This window comes from Mus musculus, chromosome 16 (assembly GCF_000001635.26).
Source record: "Mus musculus strain C57BL/6J chromosome 16, GRCm38.p6 C57BL/6J".
Taxonomy (NCBI): Eukaryota; Metazoa; Chordata; class Mammalia; order Rodentia; family Muridae; genus Mus; species Mus musculus.
This window is the reverse complement of record NC_000082.6, coordinates 38,773,182-38,801,164: the sequence shown is the minus strand read 5'-3', so window position 1 is coordinate 38,801,164 and position 27,983 is coordinate 38,773,182. Positions and strand designations below refer to the sequence as shown.

Below are 27,983 nucleotides of genomic sequence, written 5' to 3'. Positions count from 1 at the left end.
TCCCATCGTCAGTCTTGCTCAGGAACTGGACAGCTATGGACATCTGTTCCTCACGGTACCCTCACCTAAAGACATAGGTCACAGAGGCAGCCAGTGCAGAGCTCAGACAGGCCATTCTCTTCAAAGCTGTCAGTGCGTAGCCGAGGCTGTCCCACCTACATCCTGCTCGTGTTTCTATGGTCACGGATCTCAGGGTACTTGCTAATGAGCGCACTGCATGCTAACTCTGTCTCCTGAGTAAGAAGAGCCTTTGGGGAGATAGCACTAATCTATGAGGAGTTCCCAATCTATTGATTAAAGTGCTCAGACCTTTCTAATATTGCTGCCTTTACTACCCCTCAACACCAGACTAAACTAACCATGTGTTGCTATTTTCCCATTAAAAGCAATATTCTTCACGCTGTGTTTACGTGGCTCAGTGGTCCTGAAGGAAGGGACAGAGACAGGAAGGACCTAGTTAGACATAAAAGCATTACTTGATCCTGTCTCTTCATTTGCATTTCTCCATCTGTGTTTCCAACTTTCTTCTCCTTTAGTAGTTGCTGAGATACTCACCTAATGAATATTAGTGACCCCTCGAATATAGCCTGTGGTGTGGTTACAGAAACTCGCCCTGGCCCTGACCCTGCGCAAGTAGAGGAGGGAGCATGAGCTGGTTTCTTTAATAAGCAAAGTCTTAGTGATCCGATCAAGCTAAGGAACAACAGCTAAACACACACACACACACACACACACACACACACACACACACACACACACACACACACACACACACTCAGAGATGTACATTCCAAAGCAGCAGAGATCTGCCCACAGTGCTTCCTGCTCAGCCAGGCAGGTTCAGGCAGCATCAGGCGCGGCCCATGTGAGATGCCTCCTCCCACTCACAGACCACCCTTCCCCGGACCGGAGCGTCAGAGGATACAGTGGGGTAGAAAAGCATCTCAGGCTGGTGCCTGCTGCAGAGTGAGTCTGTGCAGCACCGGAGAAGAAGGCAGAGGAGACCAGGCAGCCGGTGTGAGTACAGAGACTTCTCAGAGCAGCCCACTGGCTCTCTATTCTCCTGCGAGTACGGACAAACAGGGGCTATACACTGTAACTAACATTAGAATCTGTCTCTTTTGTAATTTTGAGATCTTATAACTCTTCTGGAAAATGTTCTTTGGCTAATTATCTGTCCCTTTGCCTGACAACGGTTCCTGTTTTTGTCAGAAATCATTTGATCTGACAAGCCTTCCTTTAAAAGGATCTGTGGGTCAGTTTCTTCACAGGTCTTTTCTGCAAACAGGTCTGTGTAATCAGTATGTGGGCTAGAGTAAGTTAACAAATTAGTTTTATCTAATCAAGGCTACTTTTACAAGACCGATCTTTACTGTTCACTAATGAGTTGATCCATCAGGAGCTGCAGGTTATAAATATGTTTATTCTTATCTTTTTACACAAATTGTTTCGAGTAACACCAGTATTATTGGATATTTGTACTTTTATAATTATGGTTACAAGCCTAAATTTTCATTTCTCAGTAGCTTTAGGCATTTTTAAGGACATTGATGGTTTTTTTAAATTAATTTTAAGGTCTTTATAAAAGTCAAGGCGATGCTTATAGACCATTTCTTGCTGAGCAAAACTGATAAACACAGCAGGAAAAAAGGCAATACACTTCGTGCCTGTGCGTTATTTTCTTTATATAGCTAATACAGATGCTGTGATTTTTCTAGTTCCATGAGGAAGTAGCTCTTCTCTTGATAAATCTTCCCAATGAGTGTAAAACTGCTCTTGTGTTTTGCTGGTTTGCTTTCTCTTATACTAGGCTTAAAAAAAAAAAACTTTCCTGTATTTTCTTTTAACTACCCAAAGGGACTTGTATAAACATTTAGATTGCAAGGGAAGTTAGGCAAGAGGAGTAAACAAAACTTCAAATTTTCTTTTTCTCACTCTTGCGTACATTCCGAACCAGTGTGGATCCGTCCAGCATCTGCTGGACCCTCCTCTGCAATCTGGGCTTGATGGCTCTGCAGGCTGCCCACAGCCTGATGAGCCACTGATGCCTATCTAGGACAGAGCCCACATGGAAGGGGAAGGCCCCTGTTTGTCCTTCTCTTCCATTCCCTCTCCCCTACTCCCTCCCTTCTGTTTTCTTAATCCAAATTTCTCTAGTGTGGGTGAGTTTGAGGTGTGGTTTGTATATTCTTTCATGCAAGAAATCTGAGCAAGGAAAAGAGGTACTGAACTCAAAAATGCAATCGCATGACTGGTAGGTGAGCCTCACCTCTCTTCTGCTTTGAACACTGGTTTGATTAATGAGCAATTGTTTGTCAACTTATTCAGTGTGTCAGGAGATATCAACACCCTGGATATGAATAACTTCATAAGAAAACAATCTTAACGAAGGTACAAGAGAAGAAGAAGAGAGAGAAAGAAATACACTTTTAACCTCTTGAAATCAGCACTTCTAAAAGTAAAGAGCCTCCCAGGGTGTTGAGTGATTGAAATAAGCCACGGAGGGGCTGGGTCACTGGGGAGTTCTTCCATAGGGTGGGGCTCACAAGGGATACTCCTTTGTAAGAAAACACTTAAGGCGAGAGAGACACACACAGTCAGCTGCTGTTAGTGACACAGCTATTTCTGCTCTCTGCTGCTTGACCCTTAATTGTAAGTCATCTCATCCTGCCTATTCCCTTCCCAGTACTGTCAGGTAAAGAAATTTACATATATGAGGAAAGTGGTGCCTGAGAATAAGAGGTGTGTGAGGGTCACAAACCAGCCCCTAACACTGGGTGCTAAATGGAAGGCAAGACAAAACATCTCTGAGAGTCGCCTGTTCAGAGAGAAAGACCTAAGCCCCATGCACTCTCTCTCCTTCTCTCCCTCCCTCCCTCCATCCTTCTATCTCTCCTTCCTTCCATCCCTCTCTTCCTCCTCTCCTTCATCTCTCCTTCCCTCCCTCTCTTTTCCTATTTTAATTTATGTTTTGAAACAGGGTCTCTCAAAATGTAGCCCAGACTGACCTCAAACTCAGAGCTCTCCTCTCTTGGCCCCAGAGTGATGGAGCTACAGACATGTGTCACCATGCCCCAGCCTCTGAGTCTCTAAGTTTGAATTAGGGAGGTTTGTCCTTTTAAGCCCTACTTTCATTTGGGCTCTGTCTCCTTCAGATGGTGCCTTTATTCTCCCTCTGAAGAGCAGTGTGAAGAGAGATCTAGTAAACTCACAACGAGCCATTGCCATTAATGGTTCATGAGACTCATCTGGAGTCCCCTGGATGTTTTTGTATTTTAACCAGAAGCAAGGTAATGACTTTGTATACATGGTGTTTCCTAAATTAGAGGGAAGACAGGGAAAGACTAGGCTGGAGGTGGTGGTAATGGAAGGCTTTCTCCTGTGGCTCTGTATACAGAGGTTCCCGTAACTGTATGATACAAGTCAGATCAATGGCAAAGCCTCTTAATTTTAACACAAATGGAAACAATGTCTTATCTTGAGAAGGAACATTAGGGTCAGCAAGATGGCTCATCAGGTTAAAAACTTGCCTAGTAAGACTTAAGGTTAGTTCCTAATTAGGACCATGGTGGAAGGAGATAAATGACCCCCACAAGCTATCCTCTGACCTCCACAGATAGGCAATAACACAAGCCTGTATTTACACACACACACACACACACACACACACACACACACACACACACACACACACACACCTCACATATTCAGTATACATGTAATAATATTTTTTTTAATTTAAAGATACTAGATACTATTAGTGACAAACTATAAAGCTGGCTTGTGAGTCAGGAAACTTGTACTTGGATTTTAAATCTGTTTAAAGCATTGGTAACCTGGAATAACTCACTACCCCTCTCTGGTCCTCGGCTTCCTTGTCTCTATTAGTGAGGAAATGACTGCAGAGCTCCTAAGTTAACAGCCAAACTTAAGAGTCCACCACACCATGAATGAGCTCAAAATCTGGAACAAAGACCTTTATCCTTCCCTAATTAAATATCTTCTTAGTGATATAAAAACAAGCAAGAGTATAATCATTGACTTCAAGTTGCGACAACCTGAGTGTTTATAGTTTGGTTTTTTAAAATACTATTATTCATCAAAATTGGCTTTCTTTTAAAAATGCACACAATCTGTCCTTTCGTGAGTTCAGAATGACATCACATAAGCATGGGTAAAGAAAAGAACCAGTCTAGGTTGCTTTGACAGAAGTCAATAGGGAAGAAAAGTTAAATATACACAGCCACAAAGTAGGATATAACATTCCTGTTGGCCAAGAACAGAAAGGGGTAGAGAGGAAGAAACCATAATCCCAGACAGGGGCAGTTGGGGATAGGGTTCATTCGGCAGAAATAAGAGGAAAATTCACAAAGGGATGACTAAGAGAAACCAGGAAATACCAGCAGGAGCAGGTAGCCTGAGTGCTGTGTTGAATAGAGCTAAGAAGTTTCCCAGTCTCTCTCCAGTTGACTAGAAGACAGAGAGAGATCTAGCTAATATTACAGAGAGAGAGGGAGAGAGGGAGGGAGGGAGGGAGGGAGGGAGGGAGGGAGGGAGGGAGGGAGGGAGGGAAGGAGGGAGGGAGGGAGGGGGAGGGAGAGAGAGAGAGAGAGAGAGAGGGAGAGAGAGAGAGAGAGAGAGAGAGAGAGAGAGAGAGAGAGAGAGAGAGAGAGAGAGAGAGAGATCATCACAACTCCGGGTGCAGCAGAACTGGACGGGAGGCAATCTAGGTTTGAAGAGACCCATTGGCCTCAGAGACTGCTGAACAAGAGGAGGGATGGGGCAGTGTGACGCAGGAAGACACTTGTGTGTAACAAGACGTCCCTAGGATTCTCCTTCAGATTAAGCCAGTGATTCTAAACCTTCCTAATGCTATGACCCTTCTACACAGTTCCTCCTGTTGTGGTGACTGCCAATCATAAAACTGCTTTTGTTACAACTTCACGATTGTAATTTGGGGGCTGTCATGGATCATAATGTAAGTATTTTTGGAGACAGAGGTTTGCCAAAGAGGTCTCAACACCCCAGGTTGAGAACCATTGAATTAAGGCTTCAGGGAGCCCCGAAATGTTAACGAAATCAGAACTGCATTCAAGACAATGGATCTTAACATCAGATAAATAGCTGGCTAGCCCTTACAGGCTACTTATGATTGTGGACCACTAAGTGCTGATAGACTGAAGCGAAATAATTAAGTAGGTCACTCAGCTCACTTTTGTACTATAAACAAAGTCCTAAGATACACACCAGAATTGTACCTAAATTTTAAGAAAAGTTATAAACAGGAAACATCCAGAGCCACATATTCTGATGGCTATTTTTTTTTCAAATTAGGAAATATCTGCATTCTTTGACTTGGGCATTGATGTGTGTTTTCACAGTAAGTGGAATGTCTTCTGTGTTCCAAAGGATAATTTGAGAGTCTCTGCTTCAGGGGGCTTACTCCAGAAGCACCGGTAGAGTAGGGACAGAAGTTAGTGATGTCATTTGAGTCAGACATTAACAGCTGTCAGAGGGAGTTGGAACAAAGAGGTCAAAGGGTTTGAGAGTCATCAGAAAACCGCACTTTGCTTCTATTGAAATGACAGATATATCCAAATTGGAATATTACTCAAGGTTTTCCTTGACAAGATTCTCCAAAAAATAAAACTTTTAGGATGCACAAGGGTGCATGTATGCGTGCACTGTGTGTGTGTGTGTGTGTGTGTGTGTGTGTGTGTGTGTGTGTGTGTGTGTGTGTGTGTGTGACTCTATTTAGAAAAGGAGCTAGGTCTTAAGGAACTGGATTGCTAGACTGTGTGATTTGAGCTACCAGTATGTCTGACATCTAAGCAGTAGGTCAGCAGTCTTAGTCCCAGAGAGGGGTTGCTCTTGCACATTGGAAACAGACCAGTTTCTATGCTTGTAGCCTTAGAAATAACTGCTGTTTCTTCAGAGAACATCAGTGTTTGCACTTCCAGCCTTCACATGACAAGAGAAGGGCCTCCATGAGATGGAGGCTAAGTTACTTTCCTCAAAATCTGCAGATGTGGTACTACACACCCTAGCTTTTAGAAAGCTGAGACAGGAAAATCACAAGTTCAAGGCTAGTTGGTGATACAGTGAGACCACACCTTTAAAAAAAAACGATATCTTTAGGCCTGAACTATAATTTTTATATTATATTTGGACACTAGGGTCCGTGTCTGACCCCAAATAAAATTAGCCACCACAGGAACTGGAGAGACGGCTCAGCAGTTAAGGACACTTGTTTCTTTTCCAGAGGGCCCATGTCCTGTTCAGTGTTCAGCAACATGGTAGCTTACAAGCATCCCTCTTGTTGCAGGATATTGATCGGATACCCTCTGCAGAGAGCACCAGGCAGGCATGCAGTGCACATATATGCTTGCATACAAAACACTCACCCACACAAAATCAAACAAATAAATATTTTTAAAAATTGTTTAACCCTCAAAAGAAGTTTATTTGATAGTTCTTTATCAAACATGCAAAGAGAACAATTTGTATCCAGGAGTGCATCTTTCCCCAGAGATCCTTCTGGTTGTGGAGGGTAAGTTCACGTGTCCATCTTTCCAGGAACAATGTCTAGACATCCTGCAATGAATCGATCAGTTGATCTACTGCACAGAGACTCTGTGCTGTCAACTTCTGTCATGGCCAAGCCCTCTCTGGCTTCACTTCATAGACTCTTTGGTGACTGTCTTCTGAGCATAGGGATCTGCCTACATCTTTCTTTTCTGTCAGTCCTAGAACACTGGTTTCAAACAAGTTAGAGAGGCAGTGAGGGGTGCTCAGACCTCCCGCTCTTGTTCCAGCCAAAGACATAATGTTTTGATCTGTTCTTGTATATTAGATATTTTGCATTTTTTATGAAACTACTGCTTCAATCGCCTTCGGCGTTTCCTGTCTTGGTAGCTCTAGCCTATCTGCTTCAAGAAGCTTCGAGAACCTGAGGCAAAAGCCAAGAAAATTGATATTGCCTAGACAACTAGTATGTCATGAGTCCTTTGCATAGTCTCATTTAATCTTTACAGACCCTTGATGCTGGGCCTTAAAGTTCTCATTGACAGATAAGGCTCAACAAGAATATTGGGTCACAAAACTACTATGTGATCAAACTAAGATTCATACCAAGATCTAGCCAAAGCTCACATTCTCCCTGCTTCTCCCTACTCCCTAAGCTACTCTCTTGCTGTAACATGCAGGAAGTCCTACACAGGAGGCACAAAAGAAAAAAAGTTTCATAGTGGGGAGGGGTATTCAAGAGGGACACTGAAGGAGAGTGTGGGGTGAGAGGTTTATTAGAAAAGCTATTAATGTCATGGGTAGATAGGAGCATCAGCATGTTGGGAGCTCCAAGGAAACTTCAGGCCCGAGGACCAGAGACAGACAGCATGGTAGGGTCTCTGAAAGAGGAATCAGGGACCGAATGGCAGAAGTGTGGTCTATTTTTATGCCTAACTCCGGAAGGAGGAGCTCTCGAGGTATAAGGCCGAAGCCATGCTCTCTGAAAAGAGTTAGAGAAGGCGGTGGGGAACAGGATGTGTAGCCACCCATGCTTGCCTTTGATATAAACTCGCTTCCCAGGTGAGAGAGGCGCTTGGAAATCTGTCAGTTGGGGACTCAGACTGTCCTTGTCCGGTCCCTGTGAAAGAGCTGCTGCAAGTTCTGTCAGCCTGAGCGGCAGCTGGAATCTAACATTATGTTCTCACAGAGAAGAAAGAATGCAGAAAGAGAAAGCAAGCGTCCCCACGAAACAGAAAACCTCCGAAGTTATGGCTACATCACCACCAGTCTGAATCAGAGGGCTCAGCCCTGGTCAGTGCCTGGAGGCAAGAGTTAACTGGGCAGGAATGCTGGTGGAATGTGCAGACACCCTCCCTGTACACAGACGTGCAACTTGGTACCTGATACCAGCCACATCCCGGCACAGCTAGGAGGCTTTTTCACTTTTCCCAGTGAGAGTTTGATTTCTTAAAGCTAATTATGGAAACAAGAAAAAGCACAAAAGGGTGCCTATGGGGGTGAGGCCTCCAGTATCCTCTGCCCGTAAGGGGAGAGGAAGTGGATATAAGGTTTATTCTTCTTGACCTAGGAGCTTATGATGGTAGTCATCATTAGTACCTCTGTCCAATGTTCTATGGGTCTCTAGGGTATTAAATGTAACCTTTACTCAAGACCCTCCCCTTTCTAAATATTCCCTGGTTAGCATTAACAATCTCTTGTTTGCAAACAGTCTTAGTATTTGAGCATCATAGTCCCTAGTCCCATGAAACAAGTTGTATTCCACCCATTTGATAAACGAGGAATGAGACCTATCATAAGAAGGTCAGTCATTGCTCAGAGTAACTCTTGATAGGGAAACTTGACTTTGAATCTGGTATTCTGCCTGGTGCCAAGTCTAGCGTGCACCATCAGACCACAGCTACTGCACTACACAATAAACGCACGGCAGGAAGCCTGCACCTGGCTTCTCTTGACATTTATGGCTGAGGGAGAGGTGTCACAACAATCAACTTAATCTCAACAAGAGACACAGGGAGTCAGTGTGGCACCCTTGAGAAGCTGAGATGGGAAGACCTCAAGTTTGAGGTCAGTCGGTTTGTGCAAGACCCCATCTTTACAAAACAAAACACAGGTGTCTGCGGAAATGCTGTCAAACCCTGATCTCCCATTGGCTTCACAGCACATCCCTTCATTTCTGGAAAGTAGAGGGGCGAGCTGTAAGTTTGGAAAACATCTGTACGGTTTCCTGGATCATAGTGGGAAAATATTAGTGTGGTAATGCCCCGGGGAAAGGCTAAGAAAGAAACTAGGGAATTGTGTGGAGTGAAGCCTTGGTCTATCTGACCTTCTAAAAAAAAAGGCTCTTCTGTATAGAGAAAACTGTATGTGTTTTCTTTATTCCCAGGTTGGCAAGGAAGCCAGGCCAGCATTTCTTTTTCTACTTAAAGTGTTAGCATTGTGTCGGGATTGCTAAACTCTGGCGCTATATAACCAGCAGTCGGGCTGACCTTGATTTGACTCTGGGTCCTGGGCTTTCTGTCAGCATGACCTTGAGCAAATGGATCTCTCCAGCTTCCTTTCCTCACTGTCAAGATGGAAGGAACAGAGTCTCAGGCTAGACCCTTAAGAAGTGTGTATCCCATGAAACTCCAACTATAGGGATTCGGAACAAGACCTACACAGCAACACCAACGTGGATGTGGGAAGCCCCGCCCCTAGATGAAGAGCAGCCAATGGCTACTGAGAAAGAGAATGGGGCGGGCGCGGGGTGGGGGTGGGGGAATCTACATGGGCCAGCCCCCAGTGAGGCCATCCAATCCCAAGTGATCAGCCCTAAATCTATGTTCACAGGAATAAATAGGCTCAGTAGAGGGGTGTGTGTGTGTGTGTGTATGCGTGTGTGTGTGTGTGTGTGTGTGTGTGTGTGTGTGTGTGTTTGCATGCATGTATGTGTGTGTGTATGTATGTATGTATGTATGTATGTATGTGAAACAATAATAATTATAGAAGAGGTCACAAATTTGAGGGGCACCAAGTAGACACGGAAGGATTAGAGGGGAGAGGAAGGCGGTGAATGATTATAATAGGTACAGTACTCACGCACGAAATTCTCAAAAATATAAAACATTTAAAATCTTGAAAGGAATGCAACCAAGCCAACATGGATTTTTAACCCAGTGACTCTCATTTCAGACTTCTGACCCCAAACCGTCAGCTACTATTTTTGTAAGATTGAGGAAATCTGTTACTATAGCAATAAAAAACAAGCCCAGCGTTTTGGGGAAAAAAGAATATCCATTTATCAGGTCTGTTGAGAAGATGACCAAAGGTGCCTGAGACAGAATGGAGAGAGCACTGAGGGGCCCATAGGTGGCAGATTCCATTCTTTTGGGTCACTTTTGGCAAATGAGTGTGGCTTTCTTTAAGACAAGACAAAAAATATCTTAGTTTTAATTATGTGCGTGGGGGTGGAGTGCTGCACGCATGAGCAGGTGCCCTTGGAGGCCAGAAGAGAGCCTTGGATCCCCTGGAGTCGCGGGTAGTTGTGGGCTGTCCTCTGAAAGCACAGCAGTTACTCTTCACTGCCAACCCATCTCTGCAGTGCCAAGACAAGCCCAACTTCCTAAGTTAGTATTTGAAAAAAGTTGGGAAGAGGCAGCAAGTTCAAAATACCATGCCTATCGATGTAATCCTTTCTCAAGCTACCAAACCACGGGCCACCGTCCCAGCAGTGTTTCCTACCACGGCACCGTCTAGGTTTCTCCCATGTTTTTCTTGCCCAAATAGGCCTCCGGCCTATGGCTCCCGTCTCTCCTCCACTCTGATCCGCATTTCCTATCCCAATCCTGACCCTTAGCATTCTCTTTTCCACCTGATCTTAACTGATAAGAAACAATAACCGCCCACTTCTAAAACCCAGTGACACCTGGGAAAGCGGTCCGTACTGCACCAACATCCCTTGCTCGGGTTCCTTCAGCTTCCTTCTGGACCAGCGGAGCCCCTCTCCTTTGTTGAACATCTACCTGGATCCTTCCTTTTTTCTCCACACCTCTCACAACTCTCCCTTTGTTAGCACTGGCCCTAGTTAATTTGCCTTTCAAATCCTTGGTGCTATAGTCCGTTTTAGATTCCCTGAAAGAAACAAAAATCTCTTCTCTTATCTTGGAGCCTAACTAACCTTACTGCTACCAAGAAACTGCTACACGCCCAACAGGTGCAGAATCGGTTCAATGATGGTCAGTAATGAAGTTGAACTTGGCCTCTCCAGATACTTGCCCTTTAGAGACTGTGTTTTTGTTATCAAAATGTCTATCTTTCGAAGTCTGTTTGTTTGTGTGTCTAGTTTAGAGAGCAGCCTAACTGGTTGGGATTAATGTCAGTGCATGCCAATAAAGAGTTTTACGATGTAACTGATCTGGCTGTACCAGTTAGATTGTCCCTGTCAGAGCCTTCTAAGCACTGTATGGTTCTACCCATCTGATATGGGAGAATTACCCCAGATAAATAAATGGCATTTCTAAGCAGAAATTCCACAGAGTGGGGGTGGGGATCAGAAGATGGTGCAACAAGGGCCCTGATTCTTCTGCTCCTTTGACAAACATTGATGGAATACGTGTGCCAAATTGTGAGTCAAAAACACTCATACATTTTAACTTTGTAAATTCTCACAGTCTTCAGGGCAAAAAGAAATGAGAAAATATTTAGAGATGTTTACATTACTTAGGTTATTACATTACTTGGGTTATTATAATTAAAATACTTACATTATTAATATACGCCTTATAGCATATGTTATGACAATAGAGTTAACACTTGTCAGGGCCTGAGTCATAGAAGAGATGTAGGCTGAAGGAGTCTCCACGGTTAAAAGCAAAAGCTCTTATTCTAAAGGGCCTGAGTTCACTTCCCATCACCCAAATCAGGTGACGCACTGTAACCCCAGCTCCAGGGGATCTGAGGCCACTGTCCTACACAGGTATTCACACACGTACAGCTGCATTAACACAGACACACAAAATTACATGGCTTTAGAAAGAAAAGAAGAAAGAAAGAAAGAAAGAAAGAAAGAAAGAAAGAAAGAAAGAAAGAAAGAAAGAAAGGAGGGAGGGAGGGAGAGAGGAAGGAGGGAGGGAGGGAGAGAGGAAGGGAGGGGAGGAAGAGGAGAGGACAGGAGAGGAGAGGAGAGGAGAGGAGAGGAGAGGAGAAGAGAAGAGAAGAGAAGAGAAGAGAAGAGAAGAGAAGAGAAGAGAAGAGAAGAGAAGAGAAGAGAAGAGAAGAGAAGAGAAGAGAAGAGAAGAGAAGAGAAGAGAAGAGAAGAGGGAAGGAAAAGAATGGGGAAATAAAACAACAAAAGCAAGATGTGCCTCCCCACAAAGCAGGAGTTCAGCCAAACTGGCCAACTTGGTGTTTTGTCTTTACTTTGCACTTCTGAGTCTACCCCTCTCACTTCCCCTTTCCTCGGAAAGTCTACCACTCTTCCCACATTCCTCTTCCTCACCCTACCTCTACTCTCCTGATCAGAACACTGACTCTATATAACCTGCTAAGCTGGATCCTTTCGCACTAAGCCCCAACTCATTTATGTAGACATCCACTTACATTACACATTCTAATGACTTTGAGACCTTAGCTTCTTGCCTAGCACAGAATCCTAGACTGTAACCGACTTCCTCACTCATCTTTACATACCTCGATGTGAAAATTGTATCGTTTAATACCTTTTGACTTAGAGTGTCAGTCACTTAGCTAATTAAAGAATAACGTGTGGGGGACAGGAGCAGCTTTTCTCAACATGTCCCAACTACAGAAGCCAAAAATGATTGACCCAAACATCTAACCTGTGCCCCTTCCAGAGAATCCCCCCAAATCTGCCATTTCTGTCTGTGTATCCTCAAAGGCACTTTACCAGTTAGTTAGTCTTTGATTCCCCAGAGTTTTGTTCTAGTTGGATTCTGAGAATCTATTATGTACATGAAGTCCCTAGAAGAGTGCACAAGAGAGCTACACAGACCTCTTTGCTCTGCACTTCCCTCATGCATGAGAGAACTTCATTTTGTACAATCTATGTTCTTTAATGTAATAAAATATTTAACATTAACCCATGGGCCAAAATGGCCCCAGCCAGCTCTCCAACTCTCTTAGTTTCCCTATGATTGTAGTTGGACTTGCCCAAGGACGGCAGTGGCAATACCTGAGGCTCTCAGCATGTGTCAGCCTGGTCATCACAGTGACAGGTCTGATCTTTGTGCTCCTGGTGACCTTGGAGAACCTCAGTACCCCTCTGAGAAGGATGATTCTGGTGTCTCTCATACCCTAAGGGACTCCTGAGGGACACAGATCAGACTCTAAAAGTCCTTATTTTGTTCTTTAGAAAGTCCTGTGATGGCTGACCGCAGGTATCAAATTTCCACCATTACTAAAAGCTCTCATTTGGATACCATAAATAAATAAATAAATAAATAAATAAATAAATAAATAAATAAGAAGAAGAAAAGAAAAGAAACAGGAGATGTCATGATTTGCTGACAGTGTAGAGACTGAAACAGTATTTGCTACCTGCTCCCATCCAAAGTTACATTCTTAACTGTGTCTTCAGCTTTTAGAAAATCCTGAAGATGGCCAAAGACGATTCCACTGTTCGTTGCTTCCAGGGCCTGTTGATTTTTGGACACGTAATTGTTGGTGTAAGTCATGAGTACTTTTCAAAAAAATTGTGTTCTTGTAAGCATGGCTTTTAGATAAATTAAAAGTGAAAGTTTAAGAAAATATTATAAATATCGTTCCCCTTTATAGTGCCTCCATTTTAAGAAATGTGATAGTAAATATACTAGCTAGAATCTTAAAATAGTTGTATAGAATCACCTTTTATGACAGAAGACTCTTTCCTTTCCAATTTTTAAGACATAATGACTATGGAGAGTCATATGTTCACCGTGATCAGTATCTAAATGCACCTGCTTCTCAGTCATTTATGCTTCTGTCCAGTTGCACCTTGGTTTGACTTGGTGACTGTGTTATTGAAGGTACTGGGACAGATGTTTGCAATGGGATAGGATAGGAGAATAACTTTCATACATGAATGCACTGTCTGAGTGGGTCATACCCTAGGGGCTTTATGGATCTTTTCCCAACTAGAAAAAAAAGTTATATGTAGAAAAAAGAATTAAAGGCAGAAGGTATATGGAAGAAGGAAGCAAGATAGAAATAGCTGTTGGGTCTCCTGGCAATGGGGGACTCGTCGCATAAAGCCTCTGTAAGATGTAAGGGACTCACCACTAGAGCCCATCCTGCCCCCCGGCCCCTTTCCCCTGGTGCCGTGCTTTTGGCCACAAGCCTGACAGACTCATTCTCATCTTGTTTCCAGATGTGTGGCATCGCCCTGACAGCAGAGTGTATCTTCTTTGTATCTGACCAACACAGTCTTTACCCACTTCTCGAAGCCACCAACAATGATGATATCTTCGGGGCAGCTTGGATAGGCATGTTCGTGGGCATCTGCCTCTTCTGCTTGTCCGTTCTAGCCATAGTAGGAATTATGAAGTCCAACAGGAAAATCCTCTTGGCGGTAAGACCTTACAAAGCTGGAGATGTAGCTCAGTTGACAGAGTGTCTGCCTAGCACACACAAAATCTTGGGTTCAGTCCCTAGCACCATATTATCTGGGCATGGTGGTACACATCTATAAACCTGTTCTGAAGGTATGGGCAAGATGATCCTAAATTCCAGGTAATCCTTGGCTACGTAGCAAGTTCAAGACTAGCCTGTGCTACAAGAGACCCTTTCTCAAAATAACAACTAACAAATTCTCTGCAGTTGTTTTCCTGGGCCAATTTTGGTGAACTGTCTCTTCTCCATTGAGCAAAGAGCTTTGGTTTTCAGTGGGCTAAGTGGAAGAAAGATTCTAGATGAGTGGACAAAAGGGGGGATCGGGAAGATCCCCTTGCAAGATCATCCATGTAGGATGTAAAGATGCCCTACATGGATGAAAGTTCAGGTTCTAGTAAAATGAGCTGAAAATGGGAAGGAATGCCTTTGGATGGTCTAGTTGACTATATGCAGATGTGTGCTTCTCCAGCTGCTGACTGCACGTGCCCAATAGTCACAGCCAGGAAGGACACGAACATGAGAAATGATGCCATGGGCATTTTTTTTAGAATTTTTTTCCTCCTTGATAATAGCAAGTTAGTTTTAAGTGTTTATGTGTTAAGATACAAAACTGAAAGTAGACATGAGTTTTTTCATAGCAGACAAGAGCCTTTTTTTTTTTAAAGACTTCCAAGTTCAAGGCCAATGGCTTTTGAGCCATGGCTGCATGCCCCACACTGTCATTTGCTCTGCAGTACAGGAACCCTGGAAGACCCCAAACAGTACCATTGTGAGTGACCCATTCACACTAGTCGGTGGTACCCCTGAAGTAACTCCCCTACTCTGAGTCCCTCTTCTGAAGAAGCTGAGCCACTGAGGGAGCTTTTCGGTCTGCTTCTCTCAGGTAACCATTCCCCTAGTGCCCAGGAATGCAGACTGTTTGCCTTCTCTGTTTCCTTTGGGTGAGTTAGTTCCTGGGCAAACTCACTCTGAGAGAGTAGGGAAAGGAACACAGGGAAGAGGGGGAGAACTGAGAGATCTTCCTGATGACAAGCACAGACTTCACCCTGGGCTCCTCTCTGGCCTAATCCTAAGGGGTCCTGAGGTTCTGTAATGGGAGCCATCAAAGCTCATGACAGGAAGCAAGGCAGTAGCCAATATGGGGAGGGTTATTAGAATCTCTGAAAGCTCTCTTACCACAGAGGTAGTTGGGGTTTTGAGGGGCGTGGGAGGGTTGTTGGTTTGTTTTGTTTGAGGGTCAGGCAGTGAAAGCACAAAGGGTCCTGACCTTTGAACCCACAAACATCCCAAAGAGGGAGGACAAGTCCCCCCACCTACTCTACAGTCCTTCTCCCCAAAAAAGGACACAAGGAGAGACAGTGCATGTATAAAAGTGTGCAAGGCAGGGGCCTTCACTGAGAGGCATCTGCTGTTCAACTCTGTTCCAGCCAGACCCCGGGGGTGACTTGCAGCCACATGCACGCACAGCAGAAACAGCGCATAGAGAGCTCTGCTTCCCTCGCCTGAGCTGGTATCACTAGAACATGGGTGTGTGTTCTGTGTGAGCAGTGAGCCTCTATGCCGGAAGGCTGCCTGCTCCTTAGAGATGAGACTGGGTAGGAAGGACACAAGGCATTAGTCATGTTCGTCATCCTTTCCTGACTTCTGTGGATCTATGTTTTCAGCAGTTCAGGAAGAAAATGACTCCCACTTAAAGGGACTTACAATGCCCAGTGTCAGGTATGACGCACTGAGGCTATCTTGCCAGCCACCGGGCATGTACATATACCAAAAAAAAAAAATCCTCTGAAAAGGCCACACATTCCTTCATTGTTTATCTTATCTCCCCCCACATTAAAATAGAATTCGGGATGAGAGAATTCCAAACCGAATGGTCATTTCTTCCAGAGATATGCAGAGAACTGAGCTGACCCACACCCCATTTTGGTCCGAGTACCTAACACTAGCCCCATTCCAAGTAGCAGCTGATCAAAAAGGGTTTGTACTCCCTGACTGCTTGGATACCACATTTAGATGAATATGCTTAGGACTCACAGCAACCACTTGGTGAGATGTCTGTTATAATCCTCCGTTCTCATCTCTTTCCCTCCCAGTACTTCATCATGATGTTTATAGTGTACGGTTTTGAAGTGGCATCTTGCATCACAGCAGCAACACAACGCGACTTTGTGAGTATAGTCCCCAATGCATGGAGCAAAAATGACACTCCAGCAACTGACATGCTTCGACCCCTCGCTGTGTGCTCGTCGTGCCAATACACACACTATTAATACCCATGCAGTATCGGGAAGCCTTGCTTGTCGTTTCTAAATTAAAAGAGAAAGGCACTAAACGCTAAGAAATGTATCTAGGAATGAATGGCTGACAGGTCACAGCAGGAATTCTGAGTCGAAGAAGCCTGATTCCCAATGCCCAAGCTGGGATCCCGGCCGGCACTGACTGCCATTCGTCCACACCATGGCCTTTCTGCATGTTCTGCCTCGTGGAAGACATAATTCAGAATCTTTCTTGTCCCGTTTCTCACTGTTTCCCTAATCTACACCATCCTTAAAACAGCCAGTCATGCAGTGATTCCTTCTTATACAGAAACCCAAAGCAGCCCCAGCCAAATGAGTGCAGCGTCCCTGAGTTTAGCTTCCCTCCAAGAGAATGTGCAGTTTATAGAGCAACAGGTGCTATTTGGCCTTTCTAGGGAGCAGGTGTGCTGACTCTCTCGTGTCATTCTCACCCCTGCAGTTCACAACCAACCTCTTCCTGAAGCAGATGCTGATGAGGTATCAAAACAACAGTCCCCCAACCAATGACGACGAATGGAAGAACAACGGGGTCACCAAGACCTGGGATAGGCTCATGCTGCAGGTAAGGAGTGTGGTTCCCGGGGTGATCGCCCCTGGAGTGATCACCTGTACATCTGAATGGGTAGCCACACAAATGTGGGTGTGTTACCAAGTCCTAGGGTAGGCTCATGCTACAGGTAAGGAGTGTGGTCCCAGGGTGATTACCCCTGGGGTGATCGCCTGCATACCTGAGTGGGTAGCCACACGAATGTGGGTGGAAGTGAGGTCCGCACCTCCAGCAGGTTTCTTCAGGAAGAAACTTGTTCCAAGCCAGATCAGCAATGCCTCTTGTTTACTGGTGATCCTGAGGATGGGAGAATGTTAAATGCGTGGCTGGGCGGGGTGGGGGGGGGTGTCCAGATCCATATTTTATGTAAAGCTTTAATGCTGATTAGTCTGCCTATAGATGTACGTTAAAGAACATTGGATTAGTAACATGTTCTGCCTCTTAGGACTTAGCTCTCACAGTAATAGGAAGGGGCGCCTCGCCTGCCCCACAGAGAACTCATCTGCTGACATATACATGTCTCACCTTTTATGCCTCCTTTGATGAATTCTGCTAAGCACCAGGAGACATGATTTGATTTAATCACTCAGTTTTAAGTGGACATCATACCTCATATCCACACCTACCCCAAATACCATCGGAACCCCAAGTCTCCCAGAGTATTGTCCATGTTGTCTTTTCTGTGAGTCAACTTTCCACTGGCCCCAACACACACACACACATATACACACATGCAATTTCTCACACTCAGTCACACACATACAAACTCTCACTCACGCACTCAAATGGATACACACACTCAGTGACATACACACACTCACATTCTCTCTCTCTCACACACACACACACACACACACACAACTCTCACTCACACACTCACATGGATACACACTCTCATTCACTGACATACACACTCACTGACATGTACAAACTCACATTCTCTCTCTGTCTCTCTCTGTGTCTCTGTCTCTCTGTGTCTGTGTCTCTGTCTCTCTGTCTCTGTCGCTCTGTCTCTGTCTCTCTCTCTCTCACACACACACACACACATGTGCACGCAAACCTTTCAGTCTCCTCTACCCCTTTCAACGCTCTCTTTACACTCCTACTTCACTAGACACCTGGCACTTCCTAGTGTCCCCTGCCTGTCCCTTCACTTTCATGTGCCATGGGACCTAGAAATTGGCTAGGTTTCCTCTCTGCTCTGCATGGCTCCTCTTCTATCTCTTCCCTTGATTGGCTCCTTGTTTAAAGACTTGAGGTCCATGCCATCAGCCTGGGATCTCCTTATTATAGTTATTTATCAACCATACTGCACACAGTCATTCCCCTGCCTCCCTCCTAGGGATTTCACTATCATCAACAGTGCCTCTGCCATTCATGATCCAATCATCCTGTCCCAGATAAGGCTCCACAAACCCCTTGAGGACTCAGACAACATCTGTTCTGTCGATTCCTTGTCTGCCTGCATTCCAAAGATCTCCTCCCTCACCTCAGCCACCTTTCTCCATGGCAACAGCCAGCATGTCATCACTAGTAACTGTGCCACCCACTTTCTGACATTTCTGACATTGGCTCTAACATCCTCACATCATTCTTTTGTCCCATTGGGACCTCTAATCAATTATCCATGTTTTCATTTCCCAACACCCTTTCCTGCTTCCTCTTATAATCTTCGCTCTCTGTTGGCTCCTTTGTTCCATTGTGAATCTGCTTTCTTCTTTCCTATACAGTCTCTATGAAGTTAATACAGTTTTGGCCCACTCCTCCCCTAAGGGCTAAATATTTCTGAGAAAAGTCCCCCAGCCATGCTAATTTAACTATAAAGCTCACATGGGCACTCTGTCTCCTGGTGCATTTTCCAAGAAATCTGCTTTGTCACTATTGCATAGATTTCCATTTTTCACCTCTGCAAAATTACTCCCCACCCTCAGTCATGGCTACACCTCATGTCTTAAGAATATAGAAGCAATCAGTTGGGATACATTTTTTCTCTCTCCCAGCAATCTGCCCATCCACCCACGTTTATCTGCAGCCAAGACAGACAGACTGCCCCACACCCAAGACCCTGGCTTCCACTCCAAGTTCCTCTCCTTTTCTTTGGCTTACTCTGCTCTGACTCATCAGTCTGCAAGATCATCCTCTAGAACTCCTGCCCGATACTCACCCATTATACAGTTCTAACTCATGACAAGTCTCAGAAGAGAAACCTGTGCCTGATGCTTGAATTGTCACACTTTCAGCTGCTATCAATCAAGTACAATTGGCTTCTGACCACAACACTCTATTTCCATGACACATGCAATGGTTACTGGTCCATTCCATCCTGCCAACTGCAATGGTCATGTTTTGTCCTTATTAACTCATTGCCCCTAGGACGCACTGATTATAACACAGAATGAGGGGCTGGAGAGATAGACACAGAATAGGGGCTGGAAAGATGGCTCACTCCATCAAACACCTGCTGCACAACCGTGAGGATCACAAATCAATCCCAAGCACCTATATAAAAAGCTGGATAAAGGTGTGTGTGTGTCCATAGTCCTGGTGCAGAAGAGGCTAAGACAGGGCTTCCTGAGACTCACTGGTGAGCTTCAGGTCCAGTGAGACACCTTGTCTCAGAAAACAATGTGGACAGATGGAGAATAACACTTGACATCAAGCTCTGGCTTACACATGCACATGCACGCACGCACACACATATACACATGCACACACATACACACATTTACAAACATGCACATACACATATACATATGCACACACATACACATAAACATACCATACACACACACACACACACACGCACACACACGCACACACACACAGTGCAGAATGAATCTTTTTCCTGGTATTTCCTATATCTAAATGGCAAAATGGTACATCATTTCAAGATGATCTTTGCCCTCAGAATTCCTTGGTTATGTTTATTATAAAAACTGGGAGAGGCTTGTAAGTTTTATTTCCCCCCTTGAAACATTTTGACAGAATTTATGATAAGGGATCATAAATATGGATTTTACAGCCTTTCTCTTCAGTTGCGTTCAGAGTATCAGGGCATCCGCTGTGTATATGCTGACCTCCTTTTCTTATGTAGAGAGACAGCTGTGTGTGCCACCAGGTATGAATTTTTTTTCCAGTTTACTTTCCCCCTTTATTAAAAGAATACACAGTTACTCTAGGAAAATACAATGAATATAGAAAAACATGAATAATTGCTAATAATTTCTTTACTACGAAAACTTTCTGTTTTGTGATTTTAAATAATTATAGTTCTCTCACGGTGTATCTTTCTTTAAATATTAATAATAATTAATGCCTATTAAGAGTTTACTGCTGGGCGTGGTGGCACATGCCTTTAATCCCAGCACTCAGGAGGCAGAGGCAGGCGGATTTCTGAGTTCGAGGCCAGCCTGGTCTACAGAGTGAGTTCCAGGACAGACAGGGCTACACAAAGAAGCCCTGTCTCAAAGAAACCAAAAAAAAAAAAAAAAAAAAAAAAAAAAAAGAGTTTACTATGAGCTGTATCAAGTCCATTATCTATATTGACACACTTGATCTTCACAAAGACTCTATAAAGTAAATACTATGTTCATTTCATACTTACAATCAAAAGAAATAAGGCTTAGAGCATGGTTCTCAACCTTCCTGATTCTGTGACTCTTTCTTTAATACAGTTCCTCATGTTGTGGTGACCTCTGCCCAGCCATAAAATTATTTTTGTTGCTACTTTATAACCATAATGAATCACAATATAAATATCTGATATACAGGATATCTGATATGTGACCCTATGAAAGGGTCATTGACTCCGAAGCGGTCATGGCACACAGGTTGAGAACCACTGCCTTACAGACTTATAGTAATGAGCCCATTCATGGCTGGTAAAGTAATAAACATAAAAACATTTTTGGAAACTTAGAAAAACCTTGAGCTCCAAGCTGGAAATAATTGAGTACTGTAGGATATAATATGCTTTTGAGTACTTTCTCCACAAAGCCTTGGTTGTGACATTGGTGGCTTTGGTGTGGACCATAACTTTGTGTCTCTCATCCTCTGGCAGGACCACTGCTGTGGTGTAAACGGTCCGTCAGACTGGCAGAAATACACCTCTGCCTTCCGGGTGGAGAATAACGATGCTGACTACCCCTGGCCTCGGCAGTGCTGCGTCATGGACAAGCTTAAAGAGCCTCTCAACCTGGACGCTTGCAAACTTGGAGTGCCTGGTTATTACCACAGTCAGGTGAGCTGTCTCCCCTCTGAAGACCTAGCAGAAAGCGCTGCTGCTCCTTACGAAGAAAACAATAGTCAGCTGTGAGTAGAGTCTGTAAGGAATTCTTCGTGCTTCCCTTAATCCTTGTGTCATCATCTTCCTTCTCTGTTAGTACACTGGGGGGCGGGGGGAGGGGGGAGTGCTCATCTAGAATTGTTGCAAATTCATTTTTAGTAAAAAATTACTGCGACATGAAGATTTCTGTAGCACTAACCAGTTTTGTATAAATGAAGACAATCTGTGTAATGTTTAGAAATGGTTTTTCTGAGAAATATTTGTATTAGACAGACGAAGGCTTGCAAAATGTAGACTGGAAGGGATGCTACACAAAAGAATATGATTTAACTCCCAAAGAGTGGCGACTGCTGAGGTCAGAGGTGATGAAGATTGGTGATTTGGGCTGCTGCTGATTTACATATTTTGGGGTTTTGCAAAAGTGCTTCTGGGCTGATGAAGGCGACCCAATGGTGACCATGAAACATTTATTGGGGGCCTCCTGAGCTCCAGATGTTGTGCCATGTGCCATGTGACACACACAATCATGCTCGTGATGCTCAAACGTCAATGCTGGCTGTACCCTGCAGTCTGTACATGAGGAATGGAGTGAGAGATGCTCACTGGGGCCTGGTCCAAGCTCACACAATTAGTAAATGGCTGTTAGGTTTCAACCCCAAGCCACATAGCTTCAGAACAGAGATGCCACACCAATCAAGGCTTGGAAACAGACCCCCAAAGTCTTGGTGAGCTCTCTCGAACTCCTATAGGCGGCGTCTGCTGACACAGCACACTGAAACGTTCTGTCCTGCTTGGGGTGTGGTCATTGTGAGGAAGCCTAGCCTTGTAGGTCGGCTTGTCAAATAATTGAGAAGCATCAGGCTTTTCCCTACAGAAGTAAATGCTACAAACCACACATTTAGAGTAAAAGGCACCATTTTTACACCTGGCAGGATAGCTGGACTACAATTGGATGCTTTAATTCACAAAGGATAAGGCAGTGATCGACTGGTTTCGTAGCAGTGTCTGGAGCAACCGTCACTGATCTGGACAGCCGCCTTGTTAAGGCGTTGCTTCAGTCAGTTATGTTCCTCTGTAATAAAGATTAAATGGGCTGCTTATAATCAGTATAAATGCAACTATCACTTGAACGACTCATTAAATGTTTTCAGCATTTCCATGTCAGGAGACTCTCATGCAAGCCCTTCTTTCCTAAATTACAGTCACGTACGAACAGTGTCTCCTCTCTAAAGGGGACAAAAAATGCCCACCTTCCAATGATGGCATAATTTATCGCCCCTCTACCATAACACTAGCTGAGAAAATCAACTAAAACCACCTACTCATGTATAGCTAGCAAGTTTGAAAGGGAAACTCAAATTAAGCCCCCCTCCCCCTTTTACTGTCTTTAGACAGCCACACCCATCCTGACATCTTCCTTTGGCCTCCTGCCTTCAGTGTCTCCATCGTCAGTCAGCTGAACGAAAGCATAAACCATCACCACTTCGACCCACTCTTTAACCAAGTTCCTGCGTCCCTGCCATTTCTTCTTCTGTCCCTTACTCCATTTGCCCCCACTTCCTCAATCATAACATAAACCGACCTATCCATCTTTCTGACTCTACCTACCTAGAGTCCCCCAGATTCCCACACATCCCCACTGTCTGATATATAGGTCATATGCTGCCCCATACTTACTATATACTTGCTGTGGCTTTTGCACTTATCCTGTCCAAACAGTTCCATGAGCTCCCTTAAGGACTACATTACTCAGTTCCAGATCTTCAGCATAATGCCTAGCACAAAGTAGACGCTCAGTAAATGGTGGGTGGGTAAATAAGTGAATGAAGGAGTGAATGACTCCTCTTTTCATAGCCACCTTGAAACTTTTCAACACCTCTGACACACCAGTGTTGCTATAGCTGCAAAAACTAACAAAACCAGGAAAGTCAGCCTAAGTATAGTATAGAGGGTCGAACACACACACACAGAGGGCGGGGAGGGAGTGGGAACTTAAGCTTCACCATTAGCCTTGAAAATGCTACATGCAAATCCTGATGACATCACCTCAAGAATATTCATATATAATCAGAGAGTAAAGTCCCAATAAAACGATTAGCATCCTGGAAGCTCAATAATGAGATGAAAACTGGGGATTTTGACTGTGAGTCCCATAAAGACAAGAGACCTTTCTGTTTTGCCCCAGCTAAACACCCTGCTCAGTACCCAGCACTTGGCACAAACTGTTATACATAATATTAGATTAATGCTTTCCTCCAAGATTTTCAAGACGATGGGTGTGTTCTGAGTATTTCAAGTGGAAGTTGTAATCATTACTTAGAATCTTTCATTAAGTCTGCTTGTTTTGTTTGTTTATTCATTCATTTGTTTTTAAGACAGAATATCATTCTGTAGCTCAGGATGGCTCTCAACTTTTTGTGTAGCCCTGAATGACCTTAAACTTATTATTGTGTAGCTAGGACTGGCTTTGAACTTATAATCCTCTTGCTTGGTCATCCTGAATGCTGGAACCACCAGCAATCATTTTGTAAATTATCACTAGGTATCTACTACATGCCAGGCACTCATTCAAGGCTCTAGAATTAACAATTAACAAGATAAAATTCTATGCCCTTGTGGATGTCACATCCTATTATAAGTGACAAATAGTAAACACGCTGCACACAAGGGCCCAGTCAATGTGGTAGGTATGCCAGGTAGTGTGGTAAGTGTCAGGAGCAGAGATAAAGCAGGGTTTGTGAGTGGGGTACGATAAAAGAAAGCGGTTTTCTCCGTGGCTATCCAGAGAGACTTTGTTGAGAGGACATCTGCACAGATCTGAATTATGTGCAGAGATGAGGAACTGAAATGTTAGAGAACACTTCTCAGCAAAGAAAGCAGCCGGTGCAAAGACCAGAGCATCCTTAGCATTTTGGAGGAAATTCAGAGACCAGCCTTATGAGGCCAGAATGATGATTTCAAGATGTCTAGAAGGGATGGAGAGGCCTAGGCCTAGTGGGTGGAGTCCGATGTGCTAGGCTTTGTCCCCTGATTAACTGAATCCTTACCACAGGAGGAGGTCTATCCATGCTCTTCCTGGAGATGAGCTTAACCCTTCAGTGAAGCCCTGGAGGGGCTAAAGCGGTACAAGGAGACTCAGAAGTGTTTGTATTTGTGATATGCTTTTAAATAGACCCTAAAGGATTTGCATAAGTGTTGAAAATTAGATAAAGAAATTAAGGAAAATCCCAGAAGTTTTCATTTGGGCATCCTGCAATGAAAAAAAGAGTAAGAGTAAGGGTTTTGTGGGAGTAGGGTGGGGAATGACCCAGAGCAATTTACAAAAAGGGAGGATCACGGGAGACAGAAAGAGCATCGAGTGCATACCTGTCGCCACTGGGTGGAGCCAACCCAGGATGGTTGTTGAAATTTGCTGGCAAATCTAGCACACTTGACTCTGGGCCTTTTGGTGCATGGAATCGGCATGGATTCTACATCTCCTGGGCATTCCCTGTGATCCCCCAAGGTTATGGCTGAGTCACTCAGATGGCAACGTTGCATGGTTATCGACTGGACTCTGCAGCCCCTTGATTTGTCAGGAATCAGCTTACCCGCTCAGTTCTTTTCTCTGCTCTGGATTCTCCTCATTAATGGAGCTCATACTGTCTTACCAGGGCTGCTATGAACTGATCTCTGGACCAATGGACCGGCATGCCTGGGGAGTTGCCTGGTTTGGATTTGCCATCCTCTGCTGGACTGTGAGTATCCGCAGCACATTTTATTTCAGAAAGGGACAATAAGGAGAACTTGAGAAGGTCCCAGGCTATTTCAACCACCCTAGAAAGTCTGGAAAACTAGCTTTTCAGCTAAGATAGTCAGGAAACTTCTAGCACCAGACCAAGGACAATGGGCTCCCTTGAGGTGTGGAATGCCAACTGCCCTGCTGGGCAACTGTATTTTAATATACAATGGAATTTTTTTAAATCATAAAGAATATTAAAAACATATGTAATCAACAGTCAAAGTGTGAAACAACCAGTAGCTTTTGTTGTTGCATAGAAGACAATACCAGATAAAACTTCCCGATTCTTCTTTCCCCACGAAAGGTGTAACAGGACAGAGTACAGTGGGCACTGGTGCAGTTTAGTCCACCTGCCTCTATTCTCTCTGAGACTCAACCTTACGCTGCTTCTGTGCCACCAGAGCCCATGTTAAAAAACAAAACAAAACAAAACAAAACAAGCCACTGACCTATTCTTAACCAGAGTGCTGAGTGAGAGGATGCAAATGGGGAAGGAGAGAGAAAGCTGTTCCCCCGGGAAGTGTTTTATGATCGCTCTTAGGACTTCATCTCTGTTGTGAAACGATATCCCTGTGACATATTTGATGCCGTCAGAGGCAGAGAACCAGCTGCTCTTTGTTCCCCAGCGCCTAGCATAGCACATAGTAAAAGCTCAGTCATTTACTGAATGAATTTACTAGACAACAGGGAGGTGTCTATTTGAGCAGGGACTACTGGACATTCAAAGGCTTTTGAATATCATGGAGTTGCCAACCAACACTGTATACACGAATTGAATTCTAAATTATAGATACTGTAAATATCTCCTGAAGTTCAGCAGAGAGGGGATGAGAGCTAATGATATGGAAAGTCTGCTGTTGATGAGGCCCCATGTCAGAAACCCCTCAAGAGCAGGAGTTAGGTATATCTGCCCAACAAGGAACCATGCTTGAGAAAACTCCTAGATATACCAGAGGGCTTGCTCAGAGTGCTTTCCTGTAAGGCTCGATAAGGAATACTCCAAAGTCCACTGGGTCCTATGGATTTGAATAATCACTTATCTTCCCTGTACTTCTGGCTCTTCAGGGAGCTTTGAAGACAGATATGCCTGATTCATATAATCCTTAGTAAATATTAGGCTCAGTTATTATTTCATTATCTTACTCATAGCCCTAGATCTGAGGTAGAGAGAGAAGATATGAAGTTTGCTTATAGATACAGAGACTGGGGCTCAGGAAAGCAAGATGTCGTGGCTAGGATCCTCGGAAGTAGATGGCAGACCTGAGACAGCTCAGACATTCCAACTCCATAGTGAGTGAGAGGTCTTAGGGGTCTGTGGTGCTCTTAAGAGGCAGTCATTCAAAGATGGCAAACATATTAGGAGGTTAGGGAAGTCCTGTGGAAGAAAGGGTTTTAAGATTAGAAGGAAAGGGAACCAATGGCTAGAGATCTACTCAGCTGCTAGAGCCCCTGCCTAGTATGCCCCAAACCCTGCGTTAGATCAAGTAAACTAAGCGTGGTTGCACGTGCCTATAGCCTCATAACTTGGAAGTTGAAATCAGAAGGCCATTCTTGGCTATATAGAGAGCCCAGGGCCAGCCGAGGCTCTGTGAGAACTCATCTCAAAAATAAACAAATAAAAATGAAGAGGATAGATCATCCAAGTGTCTGACTGAAAATAGAAGCACATTGGAGACTACTTAGAGAGAAGAAATTTCCCCAAAACTGTTTCAGTATGGAGATGAGAAGCACGCTTGAGAAATCAGAGAGACTAGGTGGGAAGTGGGGAATGGAGAGATGGCTCTGAGCAGCAGATTATAGAAGCAATGCTCTGGATCAGGGTGAGCAGCAGCATCGGGCCCTTGAGACTGTCATCGCCTAAATTACTACTAGAAACCCCGTGTCACCTAAGCCTGAATAGAAGGAACATAGTTGTTTATATTAAAGTAGTTATATATATATATATATATATATATATATATCTTTAATTCTTTGTTTTCCTCTCTTCCCCATTCTAGTTTTGGGTTCTCCTGGGCACCATGTTCTACTGGAGCAGAATTGAATATTAAGCACAGACAGTGTCTCCACCATACCTCCCTCCCTCCCTGGGTGACTCTGAATTTGGTGCTGGAACCTGCTGTTTCGTGACACGCCCTCTGTGTGCTCTGCCCCGTGACTCGTGCTTGTTTCTCTCAAATGCCAGTTCCGGTGGAATGGGCTTCCTTTAGGCTTTCAAGATGCTGCAATCCTTAGCAGAAATATTTCTCATCCTTGCCTAAGATTCCGAAATGTATTTATATACTATAAGACAGAAGGTGTACTATATATGTACTATATATAATATAGTACTTACGTGTACTATATAAGACAGAAAGTTTGGAGAATGGAGACGACTCTCATTCCTGTCTATGTTTAATGTGGAGGCACAATGATATTCAAAGGAACCTGCTTCACCATTCATTATAAGCTCTGTCTGTATTGAGCAGCAAATTCAAGAAACAGAGAGCCCATCTCTCTATTTTCTTCAACCTTGAAAGACTTTTGTTTGTCACTGTGTAGGCTGGGGGAGGAGGGTTGCACTGTGAAAGAGGAGGAAATGGCAGTCATGCTTTCTTCTGCCTCTGGTTCTGCTGTGACTTCTGTCTGCAGTGTTCCTCACACTTTTGGATGCTTTTAGTCTCCAGTACAACCCTTGATTTTCAGATTTCCTCTCATGCCCTGTGGAGTGATGTGCATTGAGTGTATGGAAACTTTGGGGGTGTCGGCCGTGCCCGATTTACATCAGCTCAGTCTTTGCCCTCAGAGGTTTCAACCGGAAACACTTCCCAAACCGCGGGATCCATGCCAGCTATTCAAACAAGTGATTTATAGGGTCTTTTGTTTGCTGTCAAAATAGTTTGCTCACATTAACGATCCTGAAGGAAGTCCTGACAAGTCACCATTTGTTTGCCTATCCATAAATAAAGGAGCCCATAAAATACG

The 27,983-nt window shown here is 44.1% G+C and overlaps 1 protein-coding gene across 2 annotated transcripts; it reads left to right on the top strand.

Annotated features, from left to right (window-relative positions):
* The first annotated feature begins 961 nt into the window (after positions 1 to 961).
* Positions 962 to 27,983, top strand: Upk1b (uroplakin 1B). 2 transcript variants are annotated; one of them, NM_178924.4, is made up of 8 exons: positions 962 to 1,017; positions 13,103 to 13,190; positions 13,871 to 14,071; positions 16,206 to 16,280; positions 16,849 to 16,971; positions 21,017 to 21,196; positions 24,895 to 24,978; positions 27,020 to 27,981. In NM_178924.4, exons 2-8 carry the CDS (start codon positions 13,122 to 13,124, stop codon positions 27,068 to 27,070), a joined length of 783 nt encoding a protein of 260 aa, NP_849255.2. In that variant the 5' UTR covers positions 962 to 1,017; positions 13,103 to 13,121; the 3' UTR covers positions 27,071 to 27,981. The 2 variants fall into 2 exon arrangements, with proteins under 2 accessions (NP_849255.2, XP_017172432.1); XM_017316943.2 differs by lacking the exon at positions 962 to 1,017 and adding an exon at positions 3,182 to 3,290 and having other exon boundaries at positions 27,020 to 27,983.

What these genes read in the sequence shown, in the direction of transcription:
- Upk1b (XM_017316943.2), top strand. Translation starts at nt 13,122, where the DNA reads ATGGCCAAAGACGATTCCACTGTTCGTTGCTTCCAGGGCCTGTTGATT. An exon ending in TTGGACACGTAATTGTTGGT is followed by an intron (nt 13,191 to 13,870) that starts GTAAGTCATGAG and finishes TCTTGTTTCCAG; the next exon opens with ATGTGTGGCATCGCCCTGAC. An exon ending in TTGCCATCCTCTGCTGGACT is followed by an intron (nt 24,979 to 27,019) that starts GTGAGTATCCGC and finishes TCCCCATTCTAG; the next exon opens with TTTTGGGTTCTCCTGGGCAC.